Below are 19083 nucleotides of genomic sequence, written 5' to 3'. Positions count from 1 at the left end.
ATATAATGAACTAGGGCACTACTATGGGGCATATAATGAACTAGGGCACTACTATGGGGCATAAAAAGAACTAGGGCACTACTATGGGGAATAAAATGATCTAGGGCACTACTATGGGGCATAAAATGATCTAGGGCACTACTATGGGGCATAAAATGATCTAGGGTACTACTATGGGGCATAAGGTGAACTAGGGTACTACTATTGAGTTTCTAATGAACTAGGGCACTACTGTGGGGCATAACATTAACTAGGGCACTACTTTGGGACATATAATGAACTAGGGCACTACTATGGGGCATAAAATGATCTAGGGCACTACTATGGGGCATAAAATGATCTAGGGCACTACTATGGGACATATAATGAACTAGGGCACTACTATGGGGCATATAATGAACTAGGGCACTACTATGGGGCATAAAAAGAACTAGGGCACTACTATGGGGCATAAAATGATCTAGGGCACTACTATGGGGCATAAAATGATCTAGGGCACTACTATGGGGCATAAAATGATCTAGGGCACAACTATGGGGCATAAGATGAACTAGGCCATTACTATGGGGCATACAATAAACTAGGGCACTACTAAAATCACTCAGGCTGTGGCCCTTCAAAATGTTGCTGTGTGGCCCACAAAGATTTGGCTACACCCCACCCCGGTGATGACCGAAGATCTACGGTCGATTAGTTGCTGAGTTTTGGGTGTGGGCGGTGGACGTCTTAAATACAAATCCTACCGGCTTACTCATTTGCGTATTTCCCCACAGAATCGCACCTGCGAATGCAATAGCGTACAACTATTAATCAGGCCGTCAATCTACTGTATTTATACCTCTTCATTAAATTAAGTAAGTGCCCATGGTCAGTAATATGAGCTACACTGTCATTTTATTTTTACCGATCAGCATTTTGCGCTGCACCAACTGGCAAATAAAACACCACAAATCTACACATTGAACGCGTCTTCATTTCACCACCGTTATCTTTATTTATTTCAGCATCATAAGAGGTAATTGTTTAACTGAACAACTTCCACGGCAGGGCTTGAGGGGGTTAATAAATAACAACTAAGATCACAAATTATAATTCATGCTTTGAGAGAAAATAAAGAAAATGCAGCAATGATACAATTACAACCTACCATAACAACCCTAACAGAACCGCTTAGCTTTATCTGCACAACGCTACAATTTTCCTGTATTCAGAATTTGTATTCTACAATGTACTTTTTTTTTTTACTTATTCCATTTATCGAGCAATTCCAAAGGCAACATCAGGTTTCGGTAATGGAGTTTGAACACACACAGAGAGCAAGCGGTACAACCTGGGTACACATATTACTAGACAACACACACTGTGCTCTCCACCGATATTTGCTCTCATTTACTCCAGAACTTGATGTCCTTTCCGACAAGGACGTTTACTAAAAGGCATCAAATGGTTTCTTGTCGCAGTTTTCAGTTTATGTATCATTATTTGATGTATATCAGTTACTGTGTTTTAGTTCATACACCAAGTTGCTTCGTGGCAAATGTCCAAAATAATTTTTGTCCTATCGACAATTTTGGCAGGTCTTATTTTTTGTCAAAGTTCCGTGTGTCGTTGTAAACATCGTTTCCATTTTTCCAGCAGAGTACTTGAATAAAACATGTACATTTGCTAAAGTAAAGTAATAAATTCCCTTCCGTACATCCATCATTGACATCTATACGAGGAGGAGAATCAAATCCCAACTTCTTATCTTCTAGATAATCATATGTTCTGTATGGAATGACACTTGAGTTATAACTGATTTCTCTTTTTCATCTAAGTGTAAGTGTTCCCGTTAAGACTGGAAAATGAAAACTTCTATAGTCCTGTGTAACATCTGAGCATCTTTTAGGTATCAACATTTTCAACATCTCCATCCACTACCAGCTTCCTCCTCATATTCTCATGATAGTTTCTAGACTTAGCTCTGGGAAGGGTCTTTTTTGGTTATGTGTAAGGTAACAGTCTCTCCAAGGGTGCCGTAGCTTAAGGTTCTTGTAGAAACTTCTGTTTTAAAGCTTTGCTGCCCGTTGTCTACAGAACGTTGGACTTCGGTACAGAAAGATGGCGTAATGTTAAAGGATGGCTGTCCGGTGGACGAGGCGCTCGCTCCGGCCATGCCGGCTTCATTCATGTGGAAAGAAACATTTGAGGATCCCATCATATTCATTCTACCCATTCTTGAGCCAGTCATAAACATACTTCCGATTCCCTCCTTTAAGTTGCTGAAGAAGCCTTGCCTCTGTTTCGGGACGGCAGGCCTTCCTACGTTCAACAACACGGGCTTGCCGACGATTGGCTCATTTATTTCAGCTTGCAGTACAGATATCTCGCACGGTTTGTTCTCAGCGATGTTTGCCACATTTTCGTCACATCCATAAGTCTCTCCTTGACCAGGAACATAATCCTCGAGATCTTCTAGAGTTAGAACTTTTCCATCACGTGTAAGAATTTTTTGATCTCTGTTTCTGATTTCTTCAGTATCTTCATCTTCTGGCTCTTCAACAATGACATCTTCTACTTCCAAAGACAATGACTGGTCTGCATCTTGCGCTTCTTCTTCATCTACCAGTTTTTCTAGCTTATCTCCGGCTTCCAAGTTCACTTGTGTAGATGAAATATCATCATGAGATATATTGAATAACTCCTGAGAAACTACTGGGGTGTCCAGCCCTGCGGGATATTTTGTGCTTTCTTCTAAAGAGTCACTTTCTATTTGTTCTGGTTCATACTGAAACCCGAGGTCTTCCTCAACCTCCGACTCTTGTTCTACAAGTCCATATTCCATTGATGAGATGTCAACCTCTGATAAGCTACAAGATGGAAGTGAAGTCTTAGATTCCTCTACTAATTTGTTGTTGGAGTTATTTGTGTTGGGGTCTTCACCAGGGTAACCCCTTGATCTTGGGCCATGGTGGGTAAACTTTCGAGAACCTCGTTCATCTTTTTCTGGCTTTGCTGGAGAAGTCCCTCTTTTTCTAGGTGGCTTTGGTGATTTTTTCACTTTGAATTCAATAATTTCTTCAACTTCAATCCACCTAGATTTCTGATCTTCTGGTCTGGCAGAGGCCCCTCGTTCTTCTTCTGGTTCTGTGACAAAGAACGTGGGAAGCACAGTCTTGCGCGTTTCTTGCTCAGACCTAAACACTGACTGCTTGCCCCTTGTTACAAAGTGAGGTTCTGGCGTGGAGGCTTCAGACCTGGGGGTTCTTGCTGGAGAGTGGCCCGAGGCTGGACGTGAAGGTGACATACCTGGAGACACTCTTCTTCTCATCCTTGGACTTTTCACCACTGTTGTTATAGTCTCCTCTCTAGTGATGTAAACGTGTGAGTTAATATAGGCATGATCATGTCGCCAACAACGACAGCAACCTCATGCTGAGTTAGTTTTTCTTTTGTGGTCCCCATTCACTATGTCATGCCAAATCACACACGCATACATTATAAGTATGTTAATAAAAGACATAGAACAGTATGTGGCAAAAGTGGCTCTGTGATTAATGGTCTTTGCATATGTGGAAACGTTAGTTTCTGTATGTTTTATGTATCTGACCTATTTGGGCTGCCTAGGATTCATCAAACTAACAGTTTACTGAGTTTGGCTGGGAAAACCAGGGTTTATGAAGTGGGATCGGAACTGATCCCTCCTCCACATCTGTACTGCATGACCTTTGGATGTGCACATGTGCAGTCAACAGGGTCGGTAAAGTGTTTAGAGCACAGCGAGGCTTCTGGACCAAAGCAAGACGAGCGAAGCTAGCAATACAAAGGGACGCGGTACACTAATTGGTGTCAATAGTAGGTGGCAACATTGACAACAAGAAACACATTTTGAAAATCTATGTCAAACTGTTTTCACGTGTTGACATTTTTACCTTTTTTGGGTCGACCTAATTACTGTTGACATCGTGAGCCACACCAACTTGCAGACTTGGGGGCTGAACAATTTACAAGGAACTTTTGATGTGTTGTTTAACAAAGCAAACCCAAGCCACATTCTTCGGTGGTGTCACATGTTCCCAGAATGCACTTTGGGCTTCAGTGATGTGCAGTGGAGGCCCCAGAGGGGGGAGCTGCAGCACAATTCAAAATTCAAGTAGGGGAGCCGCACCCACTGCCACTAACTGCCATTCCAAACTGATTCAATGGCAGTTGGTGTTTCTCCCCTATATGAATTTTGAACTGTGCTGCAGCTCCACCACCCCGGAACGCCCCCCTCCCCCGTCTTTCAGCTACCCAGATACCCGTCTACCCTTCGCATGGTCCATATGCAAAGGGACCCCGCGCAAGAGAAATAAACTACAAGACGATCAGCTGTCAACTGCCATGTTTCAGGCTGTGTTTGAAAAGTGACAGGATCTGATTGATTGGTACTTTAACTCTCTCTACAAAGCTTAGTACATCTGCCCCCGGGTGTGGTATATTTTCTCAACAGACGGGATTCCGACAGTCATTAGTCAGACATCGGAATCCCGGCTGCACAGCATGGGGAGCGCAATGAAGCCCCTTGCGGGCTCGCTGCGCTCGCCACCTATTTTATTCTCCCTCTATGGGGGTCGTGGACCCCCACGAGGGAGCAGTCGGGATTCCGACGTCTGAGTTATGACTGTCGGAATCTCGACTGTCGGGGCGCCGTCGGCACCCCTGCCCCACATGGCCACAAATAATTTTCACTACGACACAAAAGCATTAAATTGTTTCTATTGTACATAAATGACATATACAGACAGCACTGTAGTCCAGGGGTTCTAAACTCCAGACCTCAAGTACCAACAACGGCCTCAAGTGTCCTCAAACCTCAAGTTCCCCAATAGCTCATGTTTGGTGGATGTCTGTGATCACAGAGGTGAGTTAATTGATCAGTTATTTGCCACCTACTTCCTCTGTTGGGAAAATTGGGGTCTGAGGATACTTGAGGTTGTTGTTGGTATTTTTGGTCAGAGGGTTAAGATCTAGGATCAGACAGGGAAAGCATTATCTGAACTCTACCGTATAAGTAGCAGACGTGTGAAGGATAAATCCGGCACGTAGACGGTCATGCACACACATGTTCATTGTCAGCAGCCAAGTAGAGCGGTGGTTTATCGGTCTCACGCCATGACGGATGGCCACCGGTTAGACATGAGCAGGTTAGGACGTCATGCGGCAGACAGACAGACGGACGGACGGACAGACAGACAGAGCGGCACTTACATGATAACGGTTTTCTTGGGCACTTTAGTCTCTTGCTCAGTGACTACAAAGGAAACAGTATGAAGAGCAGGGTTAGAAAACGGCAGAAGCTGAGATGAATTAACTAATTGTGTTAAGATCATTAATAAGAACCTGGATGAACAGAGAAAGCTGACATGCAGCCTAGGCTTGGCCTAAACATGGCCGCTGGCGAAACGCAGGAGATTCCCTTTCATGTCTGAACATCCATGTTATACGGGCGACCAGCTACAGTATACAGCTACAGTACCGTATACAGCTACAGTACAGTATACAGCTACAGTACCGTATACAGCTACAGTACAGTATACAGCTACAGTACTGTATACAGCTACAGTACAGTATACAGCTACAGTACAGTATACAGCTACAGTATACAGCTACCGTACCATATACAGCTACAGTACAGTACAGTATACAGCTACAGTATACAGCTACAGTACAGTATACAGCTACAGTATACAGCTACAGTACCGTATACAGCTACAGTACAGTATACAGCTACAGTATACAGCTACAGTACAGTATACAGCTACAGTATACAGCTACAGCTACAGTATACAGCTACAGTATACAGCTACAGTACAGTATACAGCTACAGTATACAGCACTGTATACGACTCCGTTCTTTATGTAAGTTACTGTATGAGCCCCAGTGCACCAGCTGGAGGAGGGACACCAAATCTTGGGGAATTGTTATTCCTCCCCTCTCACGTCACTGACTCGTGTCTATAAATGAGCTGGACAAGCTACAAGTCATCCTGTGACAGAGAAGATTTTCTGATGTGTGATAAATAGGAGGTGAAAAAATATTTCACCGAGATTTGGCATTCTTCCTCCAATTGTTGTACTGGTGCACAAATAGTAACTTAACCAAAGATCGGAGTGGTTACTGTATGTAAAAACCCTTTCAGGTATATACAATGCAATATACCCACCTACTGTACGTCACCCGCCTACTGTACGTCACCCGCCTATTGTACGTCACGGTACATCACCCACCTACTGTACGTCACCCGCCTGCTGTACATCACCACCTGTACATTCTCACATTGAGACTAATCACAATTATAATCCTGAGCCAGCAAACGATGACACCACAGAGCTTTTGTGGCTTAGTCTATATCACTCGCTTACTACTTACACATATAGGGATAAACGTCTCATACTTAGCATTATATGTCACTGTAATTGCTCTATGTAAACATTTCAGCTCCATGGTATGAAACAGGGAAATTATAAAATGTTGCTGTGATTTTTTTCTAACCCCATTGCCACAGAGGCTGAAAGTGTTGGGACACAGTGGTACTGTGGTGCTGAAAGTGTTGGGGCACTGCAATGCTGAAAGTATTGGGACACAGTGGTACTGTAGTGCTGAAAGTGTGGGGGGACTAGAGTGCTGAAAGTATTGGGGCACTGTGGTGCTAAAAGTATTGCGGCACTGTGGTGCTGAAAGTATTGGGGCAATGCGGTGCTGAAAGTATTGGGGCACTGTGGTGCTGAAAGTATTGGGGCACTGTGGTGCTGAAAGTATTGGGGCACTGTGGTACTGAAAGTATTGGGGCACTGCAGTGCTGAAAGTATTGGGGCACTGTGGTGCTAAAAGTATTGGGGCAATGCAGTGCTGAAAGTATTGGGGCACTGTGGTGCTGAAAGTATTGGGGCAATGCAGTGCTGAAAGTATTGGGGCACTGTGGTGCTAAAAGTATTGGGGCACTGTGGTGCTGAAAGTATTGGGGCACTGTGGTACTGAAAGTATTGGGGCACTGCAGTGCTGAAAGTATTGGGGCACTGCAGTGCTGAAAGTATTGGGGCACTGTGGAGCTAAAAGTATTGCGGCACTGTGGTGCTGAAAGTATTGGGGCAATGCAGTGCTGAAAGTATTGGGGCACTGTGGTGCTAAAAGTATTGGGGCACTGTGGTGCTGAAAGTATTGGGGCACTGTGGTGCTGAAAGTATTGGGGCACTGTGGTGCTGAAAGTATTGGGGAACTGCGGTACTGTGGTGCTGAAAGTATTGGGGCACTGTGGTGCTGAAAGTATTGGGGCACTGTGGTGCTGAAAGTATTGGGGCACTGTGGTACTGAAAGTATTGGGGCACTGCAGTGCTGAAAGTATTGGGGCACTGTGGTGCTAAAAGTATTGGGGCACTGTGGTGCTGAAAGTATTGGGGCACTGTGGTACTGAAAGTATTGGGGCACTGTGGTACTGTGGTGCTTAAAGTGTTGGGTCACTGTGGTGTTATGGTGCTGAAGATATTGGGGTACTGCAGTGCTGAAGGTATAGAGACACTGCTGTGCAGAAAGTACGAGGGCACTGTAGTGCTGAATGTATTGGGGGCACTGTGATACTGTGGTGCTGAAAGTGTTGGGTCAATGTGGTGCTGAAGAAAGTATTGGGGAACTGCAGTGCTGAAATTGTTGGGGAACTATGGTATTAAAAATATTGAGGAACTGTGGTGCTGAAGGTATTGGGGTACTGGAGTGCTGAAGGTATTGGAGCATTGCGGTACTTTGGTATTGAAAGTGTTGGAACAATGTGGTGCTGAAGGTATTGGGGAACTCTGGTGCTGAAAGCATTGGGGCACTGAGGTGCAGAAAGTGTTGGGGAGCTATGGTTTTAAAATACTGAGGAACTGTGGTGCTGAAGGTATTGGGGCACTTGAAGATTTGGGGGCACTGCGGTGCAAAAAGTATTGGGGCACTGCAGTGCCGAAAGCATTGAGGGACTTGGTGTTGAACGTACTGGGGCACTGCAGTGCTGAAAGTGTCGGGGCACTGCGGTGCAGGAAACATGGAGGGGCTGTGGTGCAGAATGTATTTGGGCACTTTTTTCTGGTCATATTCCTACATAAAGATCAGTAGTTATCTGTGCAGTGTCCACACAAATTCTCCCTGGAGGACTCACAATGTACAGACAATAACATTCCCAGCGGTTTTTTTCCGGCATATACCGCTGCTTATGAAATTGCAATAACCAGATCTAAAAAGCAAATGTGTTTTTTCTTTTAATCATCACTAAAAAGGAATAGTTTTTTTCCTTGTCGTTAAACCACCTATCCCAACAGCAAATATAGCTGCATTCTGCTACGAGATTTTCATTTTTTTTTTTTTTTTTTTAACAAATTTTAATAACATGTGTAAAAAATAAGGGAATAGGCTGGACAACCTTCTGCAGCAAATGAGCATAATCCTGATGCAATTGAGGCCACCTTGAGTTCACCTGTCCATTGATCGTCTTGTGTTCTATACAGAGATGTCCTCACATACTGGCTTTTACATCATACGGTGCGAGACACCCTGCCCTACGGAGATGCTCTGAGAGCAGTAAGTGTACCGGTTCTTAATCACAGCTGGGAATCAGCGAGAAGCCACTCCCACACTGGCTGACTTTCAGCGCACATTGACATACTGTAAGCACAGGGGAATTTGGTGCGAGGAAGAGCCGTGTCCGCTCACATCAAAACCCTTTGTGCACTAGGACAGTGCATGCTAGCAATATCATTTCGTTGCTTCTAAATATTTAATCAGTGGGGGCTCCAGGGGCGGGGCTGCGGCTCAGTCCAGAATGCAAACAGCGGAGCCACACCCACTGCCATCCCAACCGCTGCCAATCATCGCCAGCTGGGACTCACTGACAGTTGGTGTGCCCATGTATGAATTTTGGACTGCGCTGCATCCCCCCCCCCCGGATCCGCCATTGTTCTTAATTATGCCAATGAGATGCACATTCTGGGCCAGATGTATCAAGCTTCAAAAAGTGATAAAGTGGAGAGGGATAAACAGCCAGCCAATCAGATTCTAACTATCATGTTACAGAATTGGTTCAGCCAATTACAGTTAGGAGCTGATTGGCTGGTTGTTTATCACTCTCTGAAGATTGATACATCTGGGGGGTTATTCTAGTTCACTCGCAAAGGCACAATCACTCTCTAATGGACAAAACCATGTGCACTGCAGGTGGGGCAGATGTAACATGTGCCTAAGAATTAGATTTGGCTGGGGTTTGTACTTCAAACTGATATCTATGTTGCAGTGTAACAATAAAGCAGTCAGTATTTACCCTGCACGGAAACAATAAAACACCCAAATCTAACTCTCTCTGCACTTGTTACCTCAGCCCCACCTGCAGTGCACATGGTTTTGTCCATTAGAGAGTGACTGTGCATTTGCGAGGGATCCAGAATAACCCCCCTGGCCCATTGAGCGAAAAAAGATGCTCAACACGGCCAAAATGCACGGGACCTGGCATGCCCACAGGGTGGTCTGCACGTAGGATACAGGAGCGGGCACCTCACCCATTATACCAGCAACACATGGGGCAAACACGTCAGGCCGTAAGCATATAAACTGTCTACCCTAAAACTTTACCTGTGGGGCAAAAGCAACCAGCTTAGCCCAGCTCAGGGCCAGGGGCAGACTGGTACCCGGAACGCCCACGTGTGTCACTCACTAGCACAAGTGAAGGTGAACCTCAAAGTAGGTGAGGTTTGGTCATAGGGGCGCGGGACGTGTCTGCTCTGTTGCCCAGTTCATTGCCAGGTGGGTAGAACATTGGTAGTGGTAGGCATAAGATTAGTTAAGAGTCTGGTTCCAGTGGCGCCTCACTATTACCGATGTATTCCTTTAGTGGCAGTCCTGGTAGTAGTAATTAGTTTCCAGCACCACGCCCATGACGTTACATTTGTTAGAATGTAGATAATGGCTGGAAGCTGACTTATAACCCCAAACGTTGGTCTACATAGTTCAGCCTAAGATAAGTCTTATTATATTATTATTGTATTTATCCTCTTCTGCAACAGAACAAGAGCATTTATTACACTTATTACACTGCTCGGTGCCAATGTTATTCCTTGGTGCATACATTCTGATATTTACCACAATATGCCCACTAGGTGTCACCACTCTTCTATGGATTACACATGGCTGCATTCATCAGACATTAATAGGCGATCTCACATTAATAGATGCAAGTACGCAGAGATATGGGAGCTTATTCTGGTTGGTGCGCTCCCATGCGAATTCGCCAATGTTATTCCTTGGTGCATACATTCTGATATCTACCACAATATGCCCACTAGGCGGCACCACTCTTCTATGGATTACACATGGCTGCATTCATCAGACATTAATAGGCGATCTCACATTAATAGATGCAAGTACGCAGAGATATGGGAGCTTATTCTGGGTGGTGCGCTCCCATGCGAATTCGCGCGGGAGCACAATGTTTTTTTTTTGGAGTGTGAGCGGTGTTCGCCAGGCGCTCACACACAACAGTGAGGGCATGGGGCGGCAGTCCGGGGATGCGCCCATCGTTTCATGGTAATGCCACAATTACACGGGTGCCGGGCCTGCCCTGACATCTGAGAGTGTCTTAATTTTGCGTGTACGCACCACATCATTCAATGGTCGGTGATCATCGAATGATGTGGGTGTCGCCCCATAGGCTGCAAATGGATGTTTATGCAAAACATCCATTCACATCCATGCAGGAAAATTCGCCCTGTAAAGGGGGGCGGCGGCCTGTGCGAGCTTAAAAAGACACACGCGAAGCATGTCAACCAGAATAAGATCCATGGATCTTAGCTACAGAATACAAGCAGCTCATATACAGTATACAATGTATTAATGTGTATTTATATATAATTTATTAAGATGAACAACAATATTATTAAAATTATTTTCAATTGTATTCACTAGAAATGGACAACGAGGGATCTGGTGGCATTTGGGCTATTGATGGTTGGATTTGGTTTTATATGGGTGGAGTTTCGGCTACTATGGGCTGGGGTTGGGTGGATACGGGTGGAGCTTGGGCTATTGATGGTTGGGTTTGCCTTTATATGGGTGGAGTTTTGGCTATTGATAGTTGGGTTTGGGTAATATGGGAGTTTGGGCTACTGTGGGCAGGGTTTTGATGGATTTGGGTGGAGCTCTGGCTATTGATGGTTGGGTTTGGGCTTATATGGGTGGAGGTTCACCTACTATGAGCTGGGTTTGGGTGGATCTTGGTGGAATTTAGGCTATTAATGGTTGGGTTTGGGCTTATATGGGCGGTGTTTGGGCTACTGTGGGCTGGGTTTTTGGTGAATTTGGGTGGAGCTTGCGCTATTGATGGTTTGGGCTTATATGGTTGGAGGTTCAGTTACTGTGAGCTGGGTTTGGGTGGAATTTGGGCTAATGATGGTTGGGTTTGGGCTTATATGGGTGGAGTTTTGGCTACAGTGGGCTTGGTTTGGGTTGATCTCAGTGGAACTTAGGCTATTGATGGTTTGGTTTGGACTTATATGGGTGTAGTTCAGCTACTGTGGGCTGAGTTTAGGTGGATCTGGGTGTAATATGTGCTATTTATGGTTGGGTTTATATGAATGGAGTTTTGGCTACTGTGGACTGGGTTAGGGTGGATATGGGTGGAGTTTGGGCTATTACTGTGGGGTTTTGTTGATAATGGGTGTGGTTTAGGCAACTATGGATAGGGTTTGAGTGGATCTGAGTGGAGCTTAGTCTATTGTGGTCAGGTTTTGGGTAAGTATGGATGGAGTTTGGGAAATCGTTGGCTATGTTTCAGTGGTTCTTCTGGGTGGAGTTTGAAATATCGTTGGCTGAGTTTGGGTGGAGTTTTGGCTATTGTGGGATGGACTTAGGCAAATCTGGGTGGAGTTTTGGCTATTGTGGGATGGACGTAGGTAAATCTGGGTGGAGTTTTGGCTATTGCGGGTAGAGCTAGTGTGATTATGGGTGGAATTTGGGTTACTTTGGAAAGGGCTTATGTGGATCTGGGTGGAAGGTTGCGTTGTGGCTGATGGGAGCAGAGTTTGGTCTGTTGTATCTACTATTTTATATTTTAAATTCATTTGTTTCCAGAGGCAAATACAGGTCACATGACCCAGACATGTCAGGTGCAAATTTGGAATAATATTTTATTGCCCCTAAATAAATAATTTTACTGAAGACAAATGTAATGATCCTCCTTATTTTCCTGGGCATACAGGACAGACTGTTATCTCGGGCAGGTTGGGGCGTATTTGGCAGCCACGGGGAACAGACACAGGCCTCTCAGCATACATTATAGTCATGTTTCCACATGCTGGAAAACGTCCCGGGGTCAGATAATGTATGTGAGCATGTGCAAGCCACATTCAGCGGAATCACACAGGTTACTGGAAGCGCAGACACAAGATTTTAGCAACACAACCCACGATGCAATGTGACCATTTGGAAATGCAATACATCTCAACGAGCCATCGTTATCAGAAGGATCTTCCACTTCTCCTCCGTATCCTCCACTTTCCCAGGTTCCACAAGCAACGTAGTTTGGTAACACCACTGGAGAATTGGTCCAATTCCGAGGGCATGGAGAAAGCCACTCTAACTAATTGCACAGAACGTACCAAACAGCGTCTTTAGGGTACAGGTGACGGAGAGCTCTTGGTCCATTAACTCTCTGAGGCTTTGGGAAATGTTCAAAAAGTTTGGAGTAGTATGTTGAACTGTTTTGCCTGATGGCAGTGAGCTCCAAAAATAACGTCCATTCATTATAAGGCCAGGGCGGTAAAAATATCAGGGGTCGGAGTGAGGATTAAAGTGTTTTTCTAAAATGATGTTAAGTTATATAGTTATTTCTATCTATAGATCATAAAACGGAATCTTTAAGCAACCTGTGCCACTCCAGCTGGACAACTATGGGCCTGCCATCTCCGAACCTGCCACTGTATATTACACTTCAGCTAATTGCTCATCCTTCCCTTTGCACCCCATGTAGTGCAGCCAAGATGGCTGCCTCTCCTGGTACTTCCATAGGCAAGATGAACAAAATGTGAAACTATGCAGTGGGGATTGTGTTAGTCACTTTTCCGTTACCCATATATGTCTTTCTTCCATGCATTGTGGATGACACATTTTAACCTATGTAGTGCATTCAAGATGGCTGCCTCCACTGGTACTCTCATGTTTAAAGTGAACAATCCCTGGTTCTCATGACTTTTAAAGGATCCTGCATCTCAATTTAGTAGCTCCCCCATTATGTGTCATCTCTTCCAACCAGCATCACATATTCTGCCTGCTGTAACCTACTGTAGGTAGTACACCCAAGATGGCTGCCTCTCCTGGTACTTTACGTGGGTCTGGTGAATAATACTTGGAAGTTATTGTTATTATTATTCTTATTTATTGTTGTCTTCTCAATAGCTACAAAGGGGGAAATTTACTAAGAAGGCCAATGACAGCCGATCGCCAGTACGAATGGGTGTGACCGGGATCGGCCTGAAAATACGACCTGAGAACTTGGCATATTTACTAAGCTGCTGAGTTCCAAGGATTCCTATTTTACATTGTCCAACTTCTTCATATTTGGCTGCCGAGTTTCCCGACAAGATGCTGTAATGAAGCGTCACATAACGAGCCCCGTGCTCGTTAAACCGGTACTGGTTCCAAAAATACAGTGGCCAAAATGAATAGGGTCCCCCATATTCAAGAAACCAGCACAGTGCTCTTGGACCGGTCCTGGTTACACGCCGTTTTTTTTTTCATTTATTTTTTTACATCTGACTGATCCGTGCAGGCTTCATTCAAATACGGATAGAAAATGTGGTGAATTTTCCGTACGTATTTTGAGCTGAATTCACAAACAAATTCAGCAATACGAATTATTGTATATTTGCCGATCATATACCCCTGAGTCTATCGATATTCTAGTCATCTGTAGACCCAAATTTTGCTGAACTTGCCGTTCGCAAAAACGGAAAATCCGCCGAATTCGACTGATTCTAAAGGTGCCCATACACTGCCTGCAGCAGTGTACGGACACCCGATACCATGCGATCCTATGTGATGGATCGCATGCGTCCCTGCTTCCCGCCTGCCCCGCCGCCTGGAGGAACGGGTGGTCAGACGTCCTGCCAGTCCGACCACCTGGTCGGGTCCGATGCGCACAGGACCGCGCACCGGACCCGACGGCATGTCAGGGAGAGGCGCTTTGGTCCAAATCACCTCGATGTATGGGGGCCTTAAATTTGACGGACGCCGGGTCCCGGCCATAATTAATATCAAATGGGTACAAATGGGTTAATCCGTACCCATTTGATCTTAGTAAATTTCCCCAAAGATTTTTGTTAAGAAGAAACAGTGGGGGAAATTCACTAAGATGTGTATTCTACTTCCCATTTGATGTTGCTATGGGTAACCAATCCGATCGTGTCTATTATCTTCTAGAGGGTGCTAAATAAATTTAGAAGTAGATTCTGATTGGTTGCTATAGCAACATCACATGTGAAGTAGAATACACATCTTAGTGAATTTCCACCAGTGCTGGGAATATTGTGCGAGACTCCCGTGACACATGTACGTGCACCACTGACAGAGGGGATCCGGCTGTGTGTAGAGATGTGACAGCTCTAGGACAGATACTTCCCATTCATAACATTTATCTATACTGCCCCTATCTCACAAAACAGAGTCATTACTGCAGGAGCCCAGTGACAGACCAGTATGTGAGTGTCTGGACTGTGTGAGCATCCGGAAGAGTTCCCAACAGACATGGGAAGAACATACATACTCCACACAGATAGGGCGCTGGCTGGTAAGGGTTATCTACACACCTGACACCCCATCTTCTCATGATATCCTATTCCTTACTCCCCACTACGACCGCGGCACATACGCAGTCTGCTAATAATTACTCCGTTGCGCGATAATCGGCCATCGCATACAAACATGAATTTGAATCACTGTTCAATGTCCATTTGTCTGGTGAAGCTGGGAATGAAGGAGTCCTAGGAACAGCCGTGGACATGGGAGATTCCATATAGTTCATTATAAACATGTACAAAAACTACTACTTGGTGGAGAATTGGAGGCACGAATTACAAAGATGGCAGCCACCTCACAAAATCAGCGACTGGATAGGCTGCACTCTCAGTGATGTCACTGGTCCCTATTGACTAGATAGGCTGCACTCTCAGTGATATCACTGGTTCCTAGTGACTAGATAGGCTGCACTCTCAGTGATGTCACTGGTTCCTAGTGACTGGTAGGCTGCACTCTCAGTGATGTCACTGGTTCCTAGTGACTGTATAGGCTGCACTCTCAGTGATGTCGCTTGTTCTTAGTGATTGGATAGGCTGCACTCTCAGTGATGTCGCTGGTTCTTAGTGATTGGATAGGCTGCACTCTCAGTGATGTCGCTGGTTCTTAGTGATTGGATAGGCTGCACTCTCAGTGATGTCACTGGTTCCTAGTGACTGGATAGGCTGCACTCTCAGTGATGTCGCTGGTTCTTAGTGAATGGATTGATTGTGAACTCTGAGATTGGTTACTAGTGATTTGATAGGCTGCACTTTCAGTGATGTCACTGGCTCCTAGTGACTGGATAGGCGGCACTCTCAGTGATGTCACTGGTTCCTAGTGACTGGCTAGGCTGCACTCTCAGTGATGTAGCTGGTTCTTAGTGAATGGATTGATTGTGAACTCTGAGATTGGTTACTAGTGATTTGATAGGCTGCATTCTGAATAATTGTTGTGTCCACCACATGGCTGCTTATATATAGGGTATGAAGGGAACATATGCACTAAATTATTAGTTTAAAGCCCCATACACACTAAGCAATATTTTAAATGATTTCACTCATTTTGGCTCTTCTGAGCGATATAGTTTATAATATTGCTTAGTCTGTACACTCAACATCGTTAATGATGTCCACCATCATCAATGATATCAGTCATGGAACTGATCTTTTAAAGTACTTTTAGCAATCAAGTTGCATATATATATATATATATATATATATATATATATATATATAAAATGAGGCCTCTTTACCTTCTATGGTGATGGTCTGCTCTCCTCTCCTCTCCTGGGCCAGTGATGCCGCTGTCTGGACGTTCAGCTCCGCTGCACTGCGCGCTGAGCCCAGCCTGTTCGTCAGCTACAAGGAAGAGAGGTAACAGGATTGTACAGCAGGAACCTCACTACAGCCAGTCACTGGATGCTACCGCCGCAACGACATGGAATTCAGGACTATATACTATACTCTGCCACAGAACAATGTCTGCTCTGGAAACAAAAGCCACATGGTACAAAGTCCAGAACTATTTGTATATATGGACTTACGGGACACATAAGAGATCCCCAGATGTATGCCGAGGTCCTAGTGGCCAATCACTTGCATTTATTTTGGGATAATTTAAGTTACTTGCACACGTGCAGTGCGTTCGTGGCACATGCACCGTCAGCTGATAATCGCTCAGTTGCGTCGGCAATGCATACAACGCGCAGGCACTAGCGGCACATACCTCACACTCGTAATGCCCAATGTCCTCCTTCGTGGCGTTCTTTATCACCAGGACCAACGTTCCGCTCCTCGGCTCAGCGAATGTCTGGTGCTTATTGGAATCGGTCAGAGGATACCCGTCTCTGTACCACCTGTGGGTACAGCATTGGGAGAGGGTGACATATGGGGTCACAGTCTGAGCTGCGTCTTCTGATATTTTGTATCATTGATATAATTGTACTAAAGCCGACAAATAGCTGATGCGACGGGAATTCTTACACTAGGAAAACGAAAGCAGAGAAATACGCGGCACAATGCACCCTGGGGGATATGTATCAAGAAATGGAGATAGACTGAAGGTGCACCGAGTAACCAATTAGCACTGTCTATGAAATCAGAGTTAGAAGCTGATTTTTGCATTAGGAACCTTGTACACTTCATCTTTATATTTTACAGAATGTGTGTGGGGGGAAGTGTATCAAGGATGGGAGAGAATCCTTGATACACCTCCCCCCACACACATTCTGTAAAATATAAATATACGAAATTGCAGGACGGCTGCGGTGTAACATATGGCAGTAAATGGTGCAATCTTGGGTACGTGTACCCGGCAAACATTCTGGTCACCGTGGCTGCACGCACGGCGTATGCAAAGAAATTACCACCATATGCACCATTGTGCTCTGGAAAATGTGACAGTTGGTGAACTCTCCCTGGGTGACCTGGAACATATAACCGGCCAGGTGGTCTTGAAACTGTGACAGTCGTTTGCAGCCACTAAGCATGGTTTTTTTTTACAGAATATTTTACTCCTAAGGGGCCGAAAAAGGGGTAAAATATTCCACCCAAAAAACTTTTGGCCAGTTGAAACGGGACACATACTGTAAGCTAGTTAATATTATTCAGCACAATAACGTTGCTTATTCCTACACGCACTCATTCCCCTGTCATGCCACCTGCCGTGGCGACGCAGCGTGTGGCTTATGGTACTGTCATACACGTGTGGAACACGCAGTCTGCATCCTCACTGCAATATTATATACTAGTCTTCGGAAACAATTCCAACGTTAATCATTTCTCTGCGACATCGGTATAACTAATCCCCTTCCCGGTGCAGATCATCGGGAATATCCTCCATGTAGGATTAGAGGAAGCGGCTAAAGAGATCACTTACATCATGGCGAGCACTCACCTTATTTGTGGATACGGAGCCCCTTCGATGGTACAAGAGAACTGCGCATCCTCCCCGTCCACGAAGTAGGCGTTTCGGAGCTTGTTGACAAACCTTGGAGGGACTATGAGTGCAAGGTGACATCGTTAGTGAGATGGAAGTCATTAATATTACATTTTATATCTAAGGCGCCACGAGGGGTTGGTAGCGCCTTACATATGGCACACATAACAACAATACAGGGGGCCAGATGTGCTAAGCTTCAACAAGTGAGAAAGCGGAGAGTGATAAAGTACCAGCCTGTAACATGACAGTTAGGAGGAGCAGGGCGGGTACTAATTAACCGGGCCTGGGCTTGCAGGAGGAGCCCAGCGGGGGCCCTGGTCCGTGACCCGAACCCTCCCCCTTTGTCTCTCCCGGGTGTCAGCAGCAGCACACACCTACAGCATGTGCTGTGCTGACAGCAGGCTCAGCAAGAGTGTCTCACTGGCAGCGTAAGAGCTCATGCTGTAGGTGTGTGCTGCTGCTGAGAGTGGGAGGGGGGGAAATAACACCCCCCCCTCGACTTTAGAGGGTTTTTTCACCCCTTCTAATCATTTTGGGGGCATGGCCTAATCGTGTGAGGTGGCAACACCTCCTGCGATTAGGTCACGCCCCCAACATTTTAGCGGGCCCGGCATACCTCTCGTCGGCCCTGGTTAGGAGCGGATATGTTATCTTCATCCACTTTAGTACATCTGCCCCATCTCTCAGTATAGACAGTTATAGCAGCCAATCAGATTCCTGCTACCATGTACAGAATGTTCAACACTTTTGTTGGTAAGCTGCTCAATCAGAGGTGTGTCAGTCAGGTGCCAAAAGGGAGGGGTAATTCTGTCTAGGAAAAAACATTTGGTATCCCAATTGCACACTGAGCGAAACATAACTACATATTAATCAGATAACACAGAGTTATCTGATTATTATGTAGTTATGTTTCACTCAGTGTGCAATTAGGATACCAAATGTTTTTTCATGTACAGAATGTTCTCAAGTAATGACAGCTAGAAGCTTATTGGTTGTATGAGCAATGTATGCCAACACAGTGTTACCCCTGATCCAGTGACTCCGTCATTCTTCCCATCAACAATTTCATGACGCAGTGCCAGTTACATATCATGTCCCCAGTAGTGCCAGTTACACATCATGTCCCCAGTAGTGCCAGTTACATATCATGTCCTCAGTAGTGCCAGTTACATATCATGTCCCCAGTAGTGTCAGTTACATATCATGTCCTCAGTAGTGCCAGTTACATATCATGTCCCCAGTAGTGCCAGTTACACATCATGTCCCCAGTAGTGCCAGTTACATATCATGTCCCCAGTAGTGTCAGTTACATATCATGTCCCCAGTAGTGCCAG

The 19083-nt window shown here is 45.2% G+C and overlaps 1 protein-coding gene across 1 annotated transcript in view; it reads right to left on the bottom strand.

Moving 5' to 3' along the window:
• OBSCN (obscurin, cytoskeletal calmodulin and titin-interacting RhoGEF) overlaps positions 1–19083 on the bottom strand; it is a 332859-nt gene that overhangs the window by 89260 nt on the left and 224516 nt on the right. The window contains exons 93-95 of the mRNA XM_083186473.1: positions 17705–17807; positions 16535–16664; positions 16054–16167 (exon numbers count right to left, since the gene is read on the bottom strand). Coding sequence (XP_083042599.1) covers positions 16054–16167; positions 16535–16664; positions 17705–17807 — 347 coding nt within the window. The remainder of the gene's footprint in view (positions 1–16053; positions 16168–16534; positions 16665–17704; positions 17808–19083) is intronic.

Source organism: Crinia signifera, chromosome 5 (assembly GCF_055691185.1).
Source record: "Crinia signifera chromosome 5, ASM5569118v1, whole genome shotgun sequence".
Taxonomy (NCBI): domain Eukaryota; kingdom Metazoa; phylum Chordata; class Amphibia; order Anura; family Myobatrachidae; genus Crinia; species Crinia signifera.
This window is presented reverse-complemented; position numbering and strand designations above follow the sequence as displayed.